At 45.8% G+C, this 19,919-nt stretch overlaps 1 protein-coding gene across 2 annotated transcripts in view; it reads left to right on the top strand.

Moving 5' to 3' along the window:
* The window catches only part of LOC122919690 (disintegrin and metalloproteinase domain-containing protein 10-like), a 293,071-nt gene that overhangs the window by 44,874 nt on the left and 228,278 nt on the right, over nt 1-19,919 (top strand). Inside the window, exon 6 of one of the 2 annotated variants that reach the window (XM_044268875.1) lies at nt 3,346-3,468. The exons of the other annotated variant lie outside the window; for it this stretch is intronic. Coding sequence (XP_044124810.1) covers nt 3,346-3,468 — 123 coding nt within the window. The remainder of the gene's footprint in view (nt 1-3,345; nt 3,469-19,919) is intronic. 2 annotated transcript variants of the gene reach the window in all.

The following is a 19,919-nucleotide window of genomic DNA, read 5'->3' on the forward strand; positions in this document are numbered from 1 at the left end:
TTTTATAAATTGACGAATTGGACACAAAACATATATCAAGAAATTCACTCTTCCTAAGTATATACAGGTCCTTCTCAAAAAATTAGCATATTGTGATAAAGTTCATTATTTTCTGTAATGTACTGATAAACATTAGACTTTCATATATTTTAGATTCATTACACACCAACTGAAGTAGTTCAAGCCTTTTATTGTTTTAATATTGATGATTTTGGCATACAGCTCATGAAAACCCAAATTTCCCATCGCAAAAAATTAGCATATCATGAAAAGGTTCTCTAAACGAGCTATTAACCTAATCATCTGAATCAACTAATTAAATCTAACCACCTGCAAAAGATTCCTGAGGCTTTTAAAAACTCCCAGCCTGGTTCATTACTCAAAAAATCATGGGTAAGACTGCCGACCTGACTGCTGTCCAGAAGGCCATCATTGACACCCTCAAGCAAGAGGGTAAGACACAGAAAGACATTTCTGAACAAATAGTGCTGTATCAAGGCACCTCAGTGGGAAGTCTGTGGGAAGGAAAAAGTGTGGCAGAAAACGCTGCACAACGAGAAGAGGTGACCGGACCCTGAGGAAGATTGTGGAGAAGGACCGATTCCAGACCTTGGGGGACCTGCGGAAGCAGTGGACTGAGTCTGGAGTAGAAACATCCAGAGCCACCGTGTACAGGCGTGTGCAGGAAATGGGCTACAGGTGCCGCATTCCCCAGGTCAAGCCACTTTTGAACCAGAAACAGCGGCAGAAGCGCCTGACCTGGGCTACAGAGAAGCAGCACTGGACTGTTGCTCAGTGGTCCAAAGTACTTTTTTCGGATGAAAGCAAATTTTGCATGTCATTCGGAAATCAAGGTGCCAGAGTCTGGAGGAAGACTGGGGAGAGGGAAATGCCAAAATGCCTGAAGTCCAGTGTCAAGTACCCACAGTCAGTGATGGTCTGGGGTGCCATGTCAGCTGCTGGTGTTGGTCCACTGTGTTTTATCAATGCAGCTAGCTATCAGGAGATTTTGGAGCACTTCATGCTTCCATCTGCTGAAAAGCTTTATGGAGATGAAGATTTCATTTTTCAGCACGACCTGGCATCTGCTCACAGTGCCAAAACCACTGGTAAATGGTTTACTGACCATGGTATTACTGTGCTCAATTGGCCTGCCAACTCTCCTGACCTGAACCCCATAGAGAATCTGTGGGATATTGGGAAGAGAAAGTTGAGAGACGCAAGACCCAACACTCTGGATGAGCTTAAGGCCTCTATCGAAGCATCCTGGGCCTCCATAACACCTCAGCAGTGCCACAGGCTGATTGCCTCCATGCCACGCCGCATTGAAGCAGTCATTTCTGCAAAAGGATTCCCGACCAAGTATTGAGTGCATAACTGAACATAATTATTTGAAGGTTGACTTTTTTTGTATTAAAAACACTTTTCTTTTATTGGTCGGATGAAATATGCTAATTGTTTTAGATAGGAAATTTGGGTTTTCATGAGCTGTATACCAAAATCATCAATATTAAAACAATAAAAGGCTTGAACTACTTTAGTTGGTGTGTAATGAATCTAAAATATATGAAAAGTCTAATGTTTATCAGTACATTACAGAAAATAATGAACTTTATCACAATATGCAAATTTTTTGAGAAGGACCTGTATAGAATAGGACCATCTAACAAACCAAAAGGCAAGTAGGGGTAATCCCCTGCAAGGGAAAGTAATCTACCAAATCCTAGAGAAATACAGTGATCCCTCAAAATACAATGGATTCAGGATACAATATTTTCATATTGTATAACATACAATGGTCTTTTCTCGGTCATCGCAAGTTGAAAATAGACTCAACATGCAATGACTCAGACTCAGATCCAATCAATCAACATGGCCATTTTACTGGTAAAACACTTTTATTGGTTGTCTAGTAGAGCCTCTCTACAGTACAGTGTGGTACTAAACAGTCTGTACTCTTCCCTGTCTGTGCCAGGATGAGCTTCTCTTTGGGATACCAGTTGAGCAGTGACTCCATTTTATTTTTCTGGTACATCTATGTACTAGGCAAAATCCTGAAGAGCTCATGGTAACACCATAGAAAGTAATTTACAGTTTCCAGCATCTTTTTCTGTGTGTTTAAGGACTTGCTTTATGTCTTGATTTTTCTTTAAACTTTTTTTTTTTCTTATTCTGGGATGACATTTTTGGGCTTTGGAACCAATTACCAGTTTTGCATAGAGTTATGGACTCAAGTTACAATGGTTCCAACATACAATGGTTGTCCCGGAACCAATTAATACGTTAAACAGAGGGACCACTGTTTATCAGTATGTACTATAAGGATCACAGCAGTCACATATATACAGAGTAAGCAATTAGTTAGGCTGCCATAGTGTAAAATACAGAAGTCCTTTGTGGTCTGTGCGGGTGGCGGACATACAGCAAATCAGAGGTCTCCTCTGGTGTGTTAAAAATGTAGGCCTTCTCTCCATATTGTACCAGGAGGCTAGTGGGATACAACATGGTATACTTGATGTCTCACCCACAAGGTTGGGTACGAACTTGAGTAAACTGTTGTTTCTTTTTCTGAACCTCCAAAGAGAAATCCAGATAAAAGGAAAGTTTTGCACGTTAATATTTAATGTCCCCCTTCTTTTGCTCCAAAGCTAGGATTGTGCCCAAGTCTGTATAATTTAGGATTATCGTGATGAAGTGGTGTGGTGGAGCATCTGGCGGCAAAGATGTTGCGGGGATCCTGTGTGCCCTTTCAATTACAAAAAAAAAAAGGAGAGAGAGTGATGGGGAGAGAACATTTTGAAGTATCTGTTGCGCAAAAACTTCCATATTTGAACCCTTAGCTCTCTCTGGGAGTTCAAGGATTCTAATGTTATTGTGTCTGTTCTGGTTTTCTGCATACTCTGCTCTTGCCTGCAGGGCCCTAACTTGTTGTTGTAACCATCAGGTGGTCTCTACATCCTAGACCTGTGCTCAATCTCTGCCATGTGGTCATTTTGTCAATATCATGTCTGAGACAGTTGATGTTGATTTGTAAGTGAACAATAATGGTGGTTAAGGTCGCTAGGCATGCTGCAATATTTTAAGATTTAAAAGATACTGCATTTTGTTGCAGATTTTCAAAATCCGCACTGAAAAGCAACAAATAAAAATATTAACATTGCATTGACATGGCCGTTTTTAAGTCCTCTGCTGTTAATTATTTTCCTGAAAATCATCTCATGACAGCATAGAAAACGGAAAAAGTTCCGTTTTTATTTTTGATCAATAGAAGTTACAGATATACCAAATCAACATTTCAATATTTTCATAGATTTTATTCCTAGATGTGTTTTTATCCCTATGTAGGAAGAGTCTTTTATCAGAACCAAAAGAAGTGTGGACCCATCCCGAACAACATGTCTCATATATTTGAAGGCTGACTACTTCTTTTTCAAAAGATTTAGGAACTTACAAGAAGCGATATCTCAGGTATGAACAGTTTAAAAAAATAACGTAGGATAAAATTATTCAGTTTATTGGAAAGTTGTTTCTAACCTAATTTCACATCATAGATTAGAAATCCAAGTGAAGAGTGATTGCTTAAATTTAGTTTATGACCAACATATGGTCCATCCTCCACAAATCTGATACTGATGACTAGAGATGAGCGAGTTTCTCAAAAATTCAATTCGGTCGGTTCGCCAAATTTTCCAAAACGATTTGATTTGATCGTGATGAATCGCTTTAAAAAACAACGATTTCCTGGCTGCAGAGAGCCTGTATAATGGTGTAGAACAGTGTGCCTTGCAGGAACATGCATAGGGAGTCTGCTGTGGTAGTGAAATAATATTGTGAATCGGTATAACATGCGTTGCTCTTAGAATCACTGCACACTTCACTTATTTGGGTAGTTATGTGGCTAAATAACTAAAGTGTGAACTCAGCCTTACAGATCGATGTTAGTGTCAAGAAGAAGTGCAATCCTTTTACACTGTCATCAGGTGATTCCCCATAGATGTCTACAGAACCTGTTCTATTAAACGCTTATATAATTAGAGTCCCTAAACAGAGTGGAGAGGGTGTCAGCAGTAAGTTTGTGTTTACGTCACTGATTATTTTGCCCTTCCTCTGATCAGTCAGAACAATAACCCCCAAAGAAATATCCTGTCTGTTGAGCATCCGCCTTCATTCGGTCAGCATTTGGTCAGCAATCCATCAGTATTGCTAAAGCCCAAAAAATACACGAGTAGATCCAAAACAGAGATGACACATGAATGGAATATTTGCATTTCTTCAGTGTTTTGTACCAACTCCTGCTTTTGGCTACCAAATCATAAGCCAATTCTGATGGGACCATGTCATACAGATTTTACAGCTGCTACATAGACAGGATTCGTATTGCATCTCATTTTTACTTCCTTCTGAAAGATTAGAAGAAGGGTCAAATAAATGATGATGATGTCAACCAGGTCAAAAAGGCAAAATAATGGCCCAGTCATGAAGTGGGGAGGGTGTGAACAGCATGAGAAGTCCCCAGAGTGACATAGTGGTGAGGTGGCAGCAGCATGAGGAGACCACAGAGTAGTGATGTGGAAACAGCACGAGGAGACCACAGAGTGGCCCAGTGACAGAGTAGGGAGGTGACCACAGAGTAGACCATTGACATAGTTTTGAGGTGGTAGCAGCATGAGGAGACCACAGAGTAGTGATATGGCAGCAGCATGAGCAGACCACAGAGTGGCCCAGTGACATAGTGTTGAGGTGGTAGCAGCAGCAGCATGAGGAGACCACAGACTGGTGAGTGACCTAGTGGGGCGGTAGCAGCAGCATGAGGAGACCACAGAGTAGTGATGTGGCAGCAGCATGAGGAGACCACAGAGTAGTGAGGTGGCAGCAGCATGAGGAGATCACAGAGTGGTGAAGTGGTATCAGCATGAGGGACCACAGAGTGGCCAAGTGACATAGTGTTGAGGTGACAGCAGCATGAGGAGACCACAGAGTAGAGATGTAGCAGCAACATAAGGAGACCACAAAGTGGCCCAGTGACATAGTATTGAGGTGGCAGCAGCATGAGGAGACCACAGAGTGGCCCAGTGACATAGTGGGGAGGTTGCAGCAGCATGAAGAGACCACAGAGTAGTGATGTGGCAGCAGCATGAGGAGACCGCAGAGTAGTGAGGTGGCAGTAGCATGAGAAGACCACAGAGTGGCCCAGTGCCATAGTGTTGAGGTGGCAGCAGCATGAGGAGACCACAGAGTAATGATGTGGCAGCAGCATAAGGAGACCACAGATTGGCCCAATGACATAGTGTTGAGGTGGCAGCAGCATGAGGAGACCACAGAGTAGTGATGTGGCAGCAGCATAAGGAGACCACAGAGTGACCCAGTGACATAGTGTTGAGGTAGCAGCAGCATGAGGAGACCACAGAGTAGTGGTGTGGCAGCAGCATGAGGAGACCACAGAGTGGTGAAGTGGCAGTAGCATGCGAAGACCACAGAGTGGCCCAGTGCCATAGTGTTGAGGTGGAAGCAGCATGAGGAGACAACAGAGTAATGATGCGGCAGCATCATAAGGAGACTACAGAGTGACCCAGTGACAGAGTGGTGATTTGAGAGGCAATACCAGTACCAGCTGAAGATGGTGGCTGGCAGAAGGAGCACCTGGCATCAGATATGGTATCAGGCAGGTGGCAGCATCAAAATAGTAGCTGAGGAAGGTAGCCATAAGAAACAGGCCTCTTTTGTCAAAGTGTCTGACTAGGCCCCAAATACTAGGGAACAAAGGGGTCACCTCCTAGCAATCCCTAAAACACTTTCCCTAAGCTGCTATGCCCGTGCATATCTCGATGGTAAATATACACATGCCCACGTACCTAAGACTATAACACACTGAACCAAACCCTTAGCTGTAGGGAAGAGGGAAATAGACACCCAGCTCCTTCAACAACCGAAGGAGCTAGCGTCACCCTAGAGGCCTAGTAAAAACAGACACAGAAGGAAAAAAGAGAAAAGGACTTATCTAGACATGTGTGGGAGCAGACGATCCACCAAACCTCTACAGCTAACACAAGGCAGAACTATAACCCAGAAAGGCTATAGGGAGAGGGAGAAATAAATAGCCTCATCAATTACCTAAAGAACAACACCTTGGAGGAGGTGGAATTCTGTTTAAACCGACAACAAAACAAACTGTCAGATCGAGTCACGTGCAGCAACTCTGACAGATCTCCTCCCACAGGGCAGGGTGTAACAGTACCCCCCCTCTACGGGTGGCCTCCAGACACCCAGGCCAAACTTTATTCGGGTGTGCCCTGTGAAAGGCAATCACAAGGCGGCTTGCATTAACATCGTTAGCCGGAACCCACATTCTTTCCCCGGGAACGTATCCCCTCCAATGCACGAGGTACTGAAGGAAATCCCGTAAGAACACGTGAGTGGAGAATTCTAGAGATCTGAAACTCCAGATTACCATCAACCAAAACAGGAGGAGGAGGCAAAGGAGATGGTTCTGCAGGTTCCACATATTTCTTCAACAAGGACCTGTGAAACACATTATGGATCTTCCAGGCCTGCGGAAGTTCCAGACGAAACGCCACAGGATTGACAATGGCCGAGATTTTGTATGGGCCAATAAATCTTGGACCCAATTTTCAAGTGGGTACCTTCAGGTTGATGTTTTTAGTTGACAACCACACCAAATCATCCACACACAGGTTCGGACAAGTCATACGTCTCTTGTCAGCCTTCCGTTTATATCTTTCGCTCATTTTTTTCAAATGGCTTGAATATTCCGCCAGATAGATGACAAAGAGGAAGAGAATCTCTCCTCTACTGGTATTCCAGAAGATTCAGTCCCAGAAAAAGTACCAAACTGAGGGTGAAAACCATATGCGCCAAAAGATGGTGACTTATCAGTTGTCTCCTGCCTACGGTTATTCAAGGCAAACTCAGCTAAAGAAGAGAACAAGGACCATTCATCCTGATTCTCAGCGACAAAACACCTCAAATAGGTCTCTAGGTTTTGGTTAGTGCGCTCAGTTTGACCATTCTACTGAGGAGGAAAAGCCGAAGAGAAAGACAACTGAATACCCAGATGAGAACAAAGCGCCCTCCAAAACCTGGAAACAAATTGCATCCCCCTATCAGACACCACATCAGAGGGAATGCCATGTAATTTCACAATGTTATCAATAAAAACCTGAGCGAGAGTTTTCGCATTGGGCAAACCTGATAATGGTACAAAGTGAGCCATCTTGCTGAAGCGGTCCACTACCACCAAAATCACAGTTTTCCCAGAGGAACTTGGCAAATCAGTAATGAGGTCCATGGACAACTGCATCCAAGGACTAGATGGGATGGACAAAGGAAGAAGAGATCCTGATGGCCGAGGGTGAGCCACCTTTGCGTGTGCACAGGTCTCACAAGCTGCTACATAACCCTCAACACTTTTACACAACCCTGGCCACCAGAATCTCCAGGAAATAAGATCTATAGTGGATCTACTTCCAGGATGTCCCGCAAGGACAGTATCATGATGTTCCTTGAACACCTTGTATCGCAGTTCAGAAGGAACAAACAACTTGCCTGGAGGACAAGAATCAGTTGCCTCCTCTTAACCCCCAACACTTCCGTCTCCAGCGTGGGGTAAATTGCGGAAACCACCACCCCATCAGCCAAAATCGGTGCAGGATCTTCCGAAGTCTCACCCCCCGGAAAGCTATATGACGACGCATCCGCTTTGACGTTTTTAATCCCAAGGTGATAGGTGACCACAAAATTGAATCTGGTAAAAAAAACAATGACCATCTAGCCTGCCTAGGATTTAAACGCTTTTCAGATTGCAGGTAAGCCAGATTCTTATAGTCAGTAAATACCGTAATCAGATGGGTAGCCCCTTCTAGCCAATGACACCACTCTTCAAAGGCCAATTTGATGGCCAACAACTCTCTATTCCCAACATCCTAATTTATTTCAGTGGCTGAGAGTTTCTTGGAGAAAAAAAGTACACGGGCGCCATTTGCTAGGAGAGAGACCCTGCGACAAGACTGCTCCGACTCCCACTTCTGACGTGTCAACCTCCACAATGAAGGGTTGAGACACATCCGATTGTATCAGAATGGGAGCAGAAGCAAAACATTTCTTAATAACAGAAAAAGCCTGTAATGCCTCATCCGACCAGACAGAGAAGTCAGTGCCCTTCCTAGTCATATCTGTAAAAGGTTTGACAATGGTGGAATAATTCAGGATGAATTTTCTGTAGTAATTAGTAAATCCCAAAAACCGCATCAGGGCTTTCTGATTTTCCGGCTGGTCCCATTCCAGTACCACACAGACCTTTTCGGGATCCATACGAAAACCGTAGGCAGAAGGCAAGTACCCCAAAAACGGCAGCTCCTGAACAGCAAACACACATTTTTCCAACTTGGCATACAATTTATTCTCCCGAAGGATCAATAACACTTGTTTATTAGTATGTCATCGAGGTAAATAACAATGAACCTCCCCACCAAATGATGAAAAATTTCATTGATAAAGTGCTGAAAGACTGCTGGAGTATTAGTTAAACCAAAGGGCATGACCAGGTTCTCGAAGTGACCCTCGGGGGTATTGAAGGCCGTTTTCAATTCATCTCCTTCCCTGATTCTGATCAGATTATAAGCTCCTCTTAAATCCAACTTAGAAAACACCTTGGCACCAACAATCTGATCAAATAGATCCGGAATCAAGGGAAGGGATAAGGATCACAGACAGTAATGAGATTCAGTTCTTGGAAATCTAAGCACAGTCTAAGGCAGTGTTTCCCAACCAATGTGCCTCCAGCTGTTGCAAAACTACAACTCCCAGCATGCCCGGACAGCCTTTGGCTGTGCAGGCATGCTGGGAGTTGTAGTTTTGCAACAGCTGGAGGCACACTGGTTGGGAAACACTGGTCTAAGGGATCCGTCCTTCTTTACGAAAAAGAAGCCAGCGGCCATAGGAGACTTAGATGGTCTAATATGTCCCTTTGCCAAACTCTCTGCAATATACTCCCGCAAAGCTACTCTTTTGGTTTAAGAAAGATTATATAACCGAGATTTTGGCAATTTTGCTCCCGGGATAAGATTGACCAGACAATCATACTCTCGGTGAGGGGGCAACTCCTGAACTCCAACCTCCGAGAATACGTCCGAAAAATTGGAAAGAAACTGAGGCAACACCTTAGTGGACACCCCCGAAATAGAGGCACTAAGACAGTTGTTCATACAAAATTCACTCCAATTACTGACTTGTCTTGTTTGCCAGTCAATGGTAGGGTTATGTTTTATCAACTATGGTAAACCCAGAACCATCGGAGCAGGCAAACCTTTCATAACAAAACAAGAAATTAACTCAACATGAGAATCACCCACCCTCAAATTAATATCCTGAGCAATATGAGTTAGACATCTTTGCGAGAGGGGGGCGGAATCTATAGCAAACACTGGTATCTCTTTGCTTGAAAATCAATAACATTAACCCCTGTGTCACTGTCAATAAATACCTTTAACTCTAAATTTTCAGAGTCTAGCGCCACCATGGCAGGCAGGAGGAATCGGGTACTGCAGGTAGGATACGAATATGCCTGCTCTGACTCCTCATTCACACTACCAAGAGTAAGGGAGCATTTTTTTCCTTTGAAGGAATTCCCTTAATTGTTTTTCATTGCCACTTCGAGGTTTAATAAAAGGGCACACATTAATGAAACGACCTTCTTTACCACAGAAGTAACACAGTCTATTCAGCTTCCTAAAATTCCTATTACCAGAGCAAGAAGTAACCTAACCCAATTGCATAGGCTCCTCTCCAGCCCCTAATTCAAGTGTCATAGTACCCCGAGGGACAGGAGGGACTGATTCCCCACCAGACAGCACCCCCTGCTTGAGGGGAACCTTGCACCTCTCCATAAGACGTCTATCAATCCATACGGCCAAGTACATGGCCGCCTCCAAAGAATCAAGTTTTTCATGAAATGCAAGGGCATCTTTTAATCTCTCAGATTTCCCCTGACAGAACAGAATACGGAATGCAGGATCATTCCACTCCGAGTCAGTCACCCATCTTCTAAATTCAGCACAATACGACTCAGCAGTACGTTCTCCCTGGCAGAAGCTGCGAAACTTAGATTCAACCATAGAGTAGAGTTGAGCGAACACCTGGATGTTCGGGTTCGAGAAGTTCGGCCGAACATCCCGGAAATGTTCGGGTTCGGGATCCGAACCCGATCCGAACTTCGTCCCGAACCCGAACCCCATTGAAGTCAATGGGGACCCGAACTTTTCGGCACTAAAACGGCTGTAAAACAGCCCAGGAAAGGGCTAGAGGGCTGCAAAAGGCAGCAACATGTAGGTAAATCCCCTGCAAACAAATGTGGATAGGGAAATTAATTAAAATAAAAATTAAATAAATAAAAATTAACCAAAATCAATTGGAGAGAGGTTCCATAGCAGAGAATCTGGCTTCCCGTCACCCACCACTGGAACAGTCCATTCTCAGATATTTAGGCCCCGGCACCCAGGCAGAGGAGAGAGGTCCCGTAACAGACAATCTGGCTTCATGTCAGCAGAGAATCAGTCTTCATGTCATAGCAGAGAATCAGGCTTCACGTCACCCACCACTGTAATAGTCCATTTTCATAAATTTAGGCCCAGCACCCAGGCAGAGGAGAGAGGTCCCGTAACAGAGGATCTGGCTTCATGTCACCAGAGAATCAGTCTGCATGTCATAGCAGAGAATCAGGCTTCACGTCAGCCACCACTGCAACAATCCATTGGCATATATTTAGGCCTAGCACACAGGCAGAGGAGAGAGGTCCCGTAACAGACAATCTGGCTTCATGTCAGCAGAGAATCAGTCTTCATATCATAGCAGAGAATCAGGCTTCACGTCAGCCACCAATGCAACAGTCCATTGTCAGATATTTAGGCCCAGCACCCAGGCACAGGAGAGAGGTCCCGTAACAGAGGATCTGGCTTCATGTCAGCAGAGAATCAGTCTTCATGTCATAGCAGAGAATCAGGCTTCACGTCAGCCACCACTGCAACAATCCATTGGCATATATTTAGGCCTAGCACACAGGCAGAGGAGAGAGGTCCCGTAACAGACAATCTGGCTTCATGTCAGCAGAGAATCAGTCTTCATATCATAGCAGAGAATCAGGCTTCACGTCAGCCACCAATGCAACAGTCCATTGTCAGATATTTAGGCCCAGCACCCAGGCAGAGGAGAGAGGTCCCGTAACAGAGGATCTGGCTTCATGTCAGCAGAGAATCAGTCTTCATGTCATAGCAGAGAATCAGGCTTCACGTCAGCCACCACTGCAACAATCCATTGGCATATATTTAGGCCTAGCACACAGGCAGAGGAGAGAGGTCCCGTAACAGACAATCTGGCTTCATGTCAGCAGAGAATCAGTCTGCATGTCATAGCAGAGAATGAGGCTTCACGTCACCCACCACTGCAACAGTCCATTTTCATAAATTTAGGCCCAGCACCCAGGCAGAGGAGAGAGGTCCCGTAACAGAGGATCTGGCTTCATGTCACCAGAGAATCAGTCTGCATGTCATAGCAGAGAATCAGGCTTCACGTCACCCACCACTGCAACAGTCCATTTTCATATATTTAGGCCCAGCACCCAGGCAGAGGAGAGAGGTCCCGTAACAGAGGATCTGGCTTCATGTCACCAGAGAATCAGTCTGCATGTCATAGCAGAGAATCAGGCTTCACGTCAGCCACCACTGCAACAATCCATTGGCATATATTTAGGCCTAGCACACAGGCAGAGGAGAGAGGTCCCGTAACAGACAATCTGGCTTCATGTCAGCAGAGAATCAGTCTTCATATCATAGCAGAGAATCAGGCTTCACGTCAGCCACCAATGCAACAGTCCATTGTCAGATATTTAGGCCCAGCACCCAGGCAGAGGAGAGAGGTCCCGTAACAGAGGATCTGGCTTCATGTCAGCAGAGAATCAGTCTTCATGTCATAGCAGAGAATCAGGCTTCACGTCACCCACCACTGCAACAGTCCATTTTCATAAATTTAGGCCCAGCACCCAGGCAGAGGAGAGAGGTCCCGTAACAGAGGATCTGGCTTCATGTCACCAGAGAATCAGTCTGCATGTCATAGCAGAGAATCAGGCTTCACGTCACCCACCACTGCAACAGTCCATTTTCATATATTTAGGCCCAGCACCCAGGCAGAGGAGAGAGGTCCCGTAACAGAGGATCTGGCTTCATGTCACCAGAGAATCAGTCTGCATGTCATAGCAGAGAATCAGGCTTCACGTCAGCCACCACTGCAACAATCCATTGGCATATATTTAGGCCTAGCACACAGGCAGAGGAGAGAGGTCCCGTAACAGACAATCTGGCTTCATGTCAGCAGAGAATCAGTCTTCATATCATAGCAGAGAATCAGGCTTCACGTCAGCCACCAATGCAACAGTCCATTGTCAGATATTTAGGCCCAGCACCCAGGCAGAGGAGAGAGGTCCCGTAACAGAGGATCTGGCTTCATGTCAGCAGAGAATCAGTCTTCATGTCATAGCAGAGAATCAGGCTTCACGTCACCCACCACTGCAACAGTCCATTTTCATAAATTTAGGCCCAGCACCCAGGCAGAGGAGAGAGGTCCCGTAACAGAGGATCTGGCTTCATGTCACCAGAGAATCAGTCTGCATGTCATAGCAGAGAATCAGGCTTCACGTCAGCCACCACTGCAACAATCCATTGGCATATATTTAGGCCTAGCACACAGGCAGAGGAGAGAGGTCCCGTAACAGACAATCTGGCTTCATGTCAGCAGAGAATCAGTCTTCATATCATAGCAGAGAATCAGGCTTCACGTCAGCCACCAATGCAACAGTCCATTGTCAGATATTTAGGCCCAGCACCCAGGCAGAGGAGAGAGGTCCCGTAACAGAGGATCTGGCTTCATGTCAGCAGAGAATCAGTCTGCATGTCATAGCAGAGAATGAGGCTTCACGTCACCCACCACTGCAACAGTCCATTTTCATAAATTTAGGCCCAGCACCCAGGCAGAGGAGAGAGGTCCCGTAACAGAGGATCTGGCTTCATGTCACCAGAGAATCAGTCTGCATGTCATAGCAGAGAATCAGGCTTCACGTCACCCACCACTGCAACAGTCCATTGTCATAAATTCAGGCCCAGCACCCAGGCAGAGGAGAGAGGTCCCGTAACAGACAATCTGGCTTCATGTCACCAGAGAATCAGTCTGCATGTCATAGCAGAGAATGAGGCTTCACGTCAGCCACCACTGCAACAATCCATTGGCATATATTTAGGCCTAGCACACAGGCAGAGGAGAGGTTCATTCAACTTTGGGTAGCCTTGCAATATAATGGTAAAATGAAAATAAAAATAGGATTGAATGAGGAAGTGCCCTGGAGTCCAATAATATATGGTTATGGGGAGGTAGTTAATGTCTAATCTGGACAAGGGACGGACAGGTCCTGTGGGATCCATGCCTGGTTCATTTTTATGAACGTCAGCTTGTCCACATTGGCTGTAGACAGGCGGCTGCGTTTGTCTGTAATGACGCCCCCTGCCGTGCTGAATACACGTTCAGACAAAACGCTGGCTGCCGGGCAGGCCAGCACCTCCAAGGCAAAAAAAGGCTAGCTCTGGCCACGTGGACAATTTAGAGACCCAGAAGTTGAATGGGGCCGAACCATCAGTCAGTACGTGGAGGGGTGTGCACACGTACTGTTCCACCATGTTAGTGAAATGTTGCCTCCTGCTAACACGTTGCGTATCAGGTGGTGGTGCAGTTAGCTGTGGCGTGTTGACAAAAGTTTTCCACATCTCTGCCATGCTAACCCTGCCCTCAGAGGAGCTGGCCGTGACACAGCTGCCTTGGCGACCTCTTGCTCCTCCTCTGCCTTGGCCTTGGGCTTCCACTTGTTCCCCTGTGACATTTGGGAATGCTCTCAGTAGCGCGTCTACCAACGTGCGCTTGTACTCGCGCATCTTCCTATCACGCTCCAGTGCAGGAAGTAAGGTGGGCACATTGTCTTTGTAGCGTGGATCCAGCAGGGTGGCAACCCAGTAGTCCGCACAGGTTAAAATGTGGGCAACTCTGCTGTCGTTGCGCAGGCACTGCAGCATGTAGTCGCTCATGTGTGCCAGGCTGCCCAGGGGTAAGGACAAGCTGTCCTCTGTGGGAGGCGTATCGTCATCGTCCTGCCTTTCCCCCCAGCCACGCACCAGTGATGGACCCGAGCTGCGTTGGGTGCCACCCCGCTGTGACCATGCTTCATCCTCATCCTCCTCCACCTCCTCCTCATCCTCGTCCTCCTCGTCCTCCAGTAGTGGGCCCTGGCTGGCCACATTTGTACCTGGCCTCTGCTGTTGCCAAAAACCTCCCTCTGAGTCACTTCGAAGAGACTGGCCTGAAAGTGCTAAAAATGACCCCTCTTCCTCCTCCTCCTCCTCCTCCTGGGCCACCTCCTCTTCCATCATCGCCCTAAGTGTTTTCTCAAGGAGACATAGAAGTGGTATTGTAACGCTGATAACGGTGTCATCGCCACTGGCCATGTTGGTGGAGTACTCGAAACAGCGCAACAGGGCACACAGGTCTCGCATGGAGGCCCAGTCATTGGTGGTGAAGTGGTGCTGTTCTGTAGTGCGACTGACCCGTGTGTGCTGCAGCTGAAACTCCACTATGGCCTGCTGCTGCTCGCACAGTCTGTCCAGCATGTGCAAGGTGGAGTTCCACCTGGTGGGCACGTCGCATATGAGGCGGTGAGCGGGAAGGCCGAAGTTACGCTGTAGCGCAGACAGGCGAGCAGCGGCAGGATGTGAACGCCGGAAGCGCGAACAGACGGCCCGCACTTTATGCAGCAGCTCTGACATGTCGGGGTAGTTGTGAATGAACTTCTGCACCACCAAATTCAGCACATGCGCCAAGCAAGGGATGTGCGTCAAATTGGCTAGTCCCAGAGCTGCAACGAGATTTCGCCCATTATCACACACCACCAGGCCGGGCTTGAGGCTCACCGGCAGCAACCACTCGTCGGTCTGTTGTTCAATACCCCGCCACAACTCCTGTGCGGTGTGGGGCCTGTCCCCCAAACATATGAGTTTCAGAATGGCCTGCTGACGTTTACCCCGGGCTGTGCTGAAGTTGGTGGTGAAGGTGTGTGGCTGACTGGATGAGCAGGTGGAAGAAGAGGAGGAGGAAGCCGAGAAGGAGGAGGTGGCAACAGGAGGCAAAGAATGTTGCCCTGCGATCCTTGGCGGCGGAAGGACGTGCGCCAAACAGCTCTCCGCCTGGGGCCCAGCTGCCACTACATTTACCCAGTGTGCAGTTAGGGAGATATAGCGTCCCTGGCCGTGCTTACTGGTCCACGTATCTGTGGTTAGGTGGACCTTGCTACAGATGGCGTTGCGCAGTGCACACTTGATTTTATCGGATACTTGGTTGTGCAGGGAAGGCACGGCTCTCTTGGAGAAGTAGTGCCGGCTGGGAACAACATACTGTGGGACAGCAAGCGACATGAGCTGTTTGAAGCTGTCTGTGTCCACCAGCCTAAATGACAGCATTTCATAGGCCAGTAGTTTAGAAATGCTGGCATTCAGGGCCAGGGATCGAGGGTGGCTAGGTGGGAATTTACGCTTTCTATCAAATGTTTGTGAGATGGAGAGCTGAACGCTGGCGTGTGACATGGTTGAGACGCTTGGTGACGGAGGTGGTGGTGGTGGTGTTGGTGGTACATCCCCTGTTTGCTGGGCGGCAGGTGCCAACGTTCCTCCAGAGGCGGAGGAAGAGGCCGAGGCGGCAGCAGCAGAAGAGGTAGCAGGGGGAGCCTGAGTGACTTCCTTGGTTTTAAGGTGTTTACTCCACTGCAGTTCATGCTTTGCATGCAGGTGCCTGGTCATGCAGGTTGTGCTCAGGTTCAGAACGTTAATGCCTCGCTTCAGGCTCTGATGGCACAGCGTGCAAACCACTCGGGTCTTGTCGTCAGCACATTGTTTGAAGAAGTGCCATGCCAGGGAACTCCTTGAAGCTGCCTTTGGGGTGCTCGGTCCCAGATGGCGGCGGTCAGTAGCAGGCGGAGTCTCTTGGCGGCGGGTGTTCTGCTTTTGCCCACTGCTCCCTCTTTTGCTACGCTGTTGGCTCGGTCTCACCACTGCCTCTTCCTCCGAACTGTGAAAGTCAGTGGCACGACCTTCATTCCATGTGGGGTCTAGGACCTCATCGTCCCCTGCATCGTCTTCCACCCAGTCTTGATCCCTGACCTCCTGTTCAGTCTGCACACTGCAGAAAGACGCAGCAGTTGGCACCTGTGTTTCGTCATCATCAGAGACATGCTGAGGTGGTATTCCCATGTCCTCATCATCAGGAAACATAAGTGGTTGTGCGTCAGTGCATTCTATGTCTTTCACCGCTGGGGAAGGGCTAGGTGGATGCCCTTGGGAAACCCTGCCAGCGGAGTCTTCAAACAGCATAAGAGACTGCTGCATAACTTGAGGCTGAGACAGTTTCCCTGGTATGCATGGGGGTGATGTGACAGACTGATGGGGTTGGTTTTCAGGCGCCATCTGTGCGCTTTCTGCAGAAGACTGGGTGGGAGATAATGTGAACGTGCTGGATCCACTGTCGGCCACCCAATTGACTAATGCCTGTACCTGCTCAGGCCTTACCATCCTTAGAACGGCATTGGGCCCCACCATATATCGCTGTAAATTCTGGCGGCTACTGGGACCTGAGGTAGTTGGTACACTAGGACGTGTGGATGTGGCAGAACGGCCACGTCCTCTCCCAGCACCAGAGGGTCCACTAACACCACCACGACCATGTCCACGTCCGCGTCCCTTACTAGATGTTTTTCTCATTGTTATGGTTCACCACAACAACAAATATATTATTTGGCCCAATGTATTGTATTCAAATTCAGCGGGATATAAATTTGAGGCCTAGTATTTAGGCGCTGGGTGACCGGTATGGATTTAGTGACAGAATTAGACTTGGAAATGCACAGAAGCGTGTGTGTGAAGTTATTCTGAATGACCCTATGTGCACCTTCAATATGATCTACCCTTTTAGGGATAGATTTCAAATAGCTCTGATATAGCAGAAACGACTAAATTATGAAATTGCTAAATTGGGAATTGTATTTCAACCCAGAAGAAAAAATGTGCTTTGACGGACACTAAATAACTTTCCCAGCTACAACAGGACAGCGGTAACGAGAGATTTAGCAGGATATAAATTTGAGGCCTAGTATTTAGGCGCTGGGTGACAGGTATGGGTTTAGTGACAGAATTAGACTTGAAAATACACAGTAGCGGGTGTGTGTGAAGTTATTCTGAATGACCCAATGTGCACCTTGAATATTATATACCCTTTTAGGGATAGATTTCAAATAGCTCTGATATAGCAGAAACCACTAAATTATGAAATTGCTAAATTGGGAATTGTACTTCAACCCAGAACAAAAAATGTGCTTTGACGGACACTAAATATCTTTCCAAGCAACAACAGTACAGCGGTAACGAGAGATTTAGCAGGATATAAATTTGAGGCCTAGTATTTAGGCGCTGGGTGACAGGTATGGGTTTAGTGACAGAATTAGACTTGGAAATACACAGTAGCGGGTGTGTGTGAAGTTATTCTGAATGACCCAATGTGCACCTTGAATATTATATACCCTTTTAGGGATAGATTTCAAATAGCTCTGATATAGCAGAAACCACTAAATTATGAAATTGCTAAATTGGGAATTGTACTTCAACCCAGAACAAAAAATGTGCTTTGACGGACACTAAATAACTTTCCCAGCTACAACAGGACAGCGGTAACGAGAGATTTAGCGGGATATAAATTTGAGGCCTAGTATTTAGGCGCTGGGTGACAGGTATGGGTTTAGTGACAGAATTAGACTTGGAAATACACAGTAGCGGGTGTGTGTGAAGTTATTCTGAATGACCCTATGTGCACCTTCAATATGATCTACCCTTTTAGGGATAGATTTCAAATAGCTCTGATATAGCAGAAACCACTAAATTATGAAATTGCTAAATTGGGAATTGTATTTCAACCCAGAAGAAAAAATGTGCTTTGACGGACACTAAATAACTTTCCCAGCTACAACAGGACAGCGGTAACGAGAGATTTAGCAGGATATAAATTTGAGGCCTAGTATTTAGGCGCTGGGTGACAGGTATGGGTTTAGTGACAGAATTAGACTTGAAAATACACAGTAGCGGGTGTGTGTGAAGTTATTCTGAATGACCCAATGTGCACCTTGAATATTATATACCCTTTTAGGGATAGATTTCAAATAGCTCTGATATAGCAGAAACCACTAAATTATGAAATTGCTAAATTGGGAATTGTACTTCAACCCAGAACAAAAAATGTGCTTTGACGGACACTAAATATCTTTCCAAGCAACAACAGTACAGCGGTAACGAGAGATTTAGCAGGATATAAATTTGAGGCCTAGTATTTAGGCGCTGGGTGACAGGTATGGGTTTAGTGACAGAATTAGACTTGGAAATACACAGTAGCGGGTGTGTGTGAAGTTATTCTGAATGACCCAATGTGCACCTTGAATATTATATACCCTTTTAGGGATAGATTTCAAATAGCTCTGATATAGCAGAAACCACTAAATTATGAAATTGCTAAATTGGGAATTGTACTTCAACCCAGAACAAAAAATGTGCTTTGACGGACACTAAATAACTTTCCCAGCTACAACAGGACAGTGGTAACGAGAGATTTAGCGGGATATAAATTTGAGGCCTAGTATTTAGGCGCTGGGTGACAGGTATGGGTTTAGTGACAGAATTAGACTTGGAAATACACAGTAGCGGGTGTGTGTGAAGTTATTCTGAATGACCCTATGTGCACCTTCAATATGATCTACCCTTTTAGGGATAGATTTCAAATAGCTCTGATATAGCAGAAACCACTAAATTATGAAATTGCTAAATTGGGAATTGTATTTCAACCCAGAAGAAAAAATGTGCTTTGACGGACACTAAATAACTTTCCCAGCTACAACAGGACAGCGGTAACGAGAGATTTAGCAGGATATAAATTTGAGGCCTAGTATTTAGGCGCTGGGTGACAGGTATGGGTTTAGTGACAGAATTAGACTTGGAAATACACAGTAGCGGGTGTGTGTGAAGTTATTCTGAATGACCCAATGTGCACCTTGAATATTATATACCCTTTTAGGGATAGATTTCAAATAGCTCTGATATAGCAGAAACCACTAAATTATGAAATTGCTAAATTGGGAATTGTACTTCAACCCAGAACAAAAAATGTGCTTTGACGGACACTAAATAACTTTCCCAGCTACAACAGGACAGCGGTAACGAGAGATTTAGCGGGATATAAATTTGAGGCCTAGTATTTAGGCGCTGGGTGACAGGTATGGGTTTAGTGACAGAATTAGACTTGGAAATACACAGTAGCGGGTGTGTGTGAAGTTATTCTGAATGACCCTATGTGCACCTTCAATATGATCTACCCTTTTAGGGATAGATTTCAAATAGCTCTGATATAGCAGAAACCACTAAATTATGAAATTGCTAAATTGGGAATTGTATTTCAACCCAGAAGAAAAAATGTGCTTTGACGGACACTAAATAACTTTCCCAGCTACAACAGGACAGCGGTAACGAGAGATTTAGCAGGATATAAATTTGAGGCCTAGTATTTAGGCGCTGGGTGACAGGTATGGGTTTAGTGACAGAATTAGACTTGAAAATACACAGTAGCGGGTGTGTGTGAAGTTATTCTGAATGACCCAATGTGCACCTTGAATATTATATACCCTTTTAGGGATAGATTTCAAATAGCTCTGATATAGCAGAAACCACTAAATTATGAAATTGCTAAATTGGGAATTGTACTTCAACCCAGAACAAAAAATGTGCTTTGAC

The sequence above is a fragment of the Bufo gargarizans genome, chromosome 1 (assembly GCF_014858855.1).
Source record: "Bufo gargarizans isolate SCDJY-AF-19 chromosome 1, ASM1485885v1, whole genome shotgun sequence".
Taxonomy (NCBI): Eukaryota; Metazoa; Chordata; class Amphibia; order Anura; family Bufonidae; genus Bufo; species Bufo gargarizans.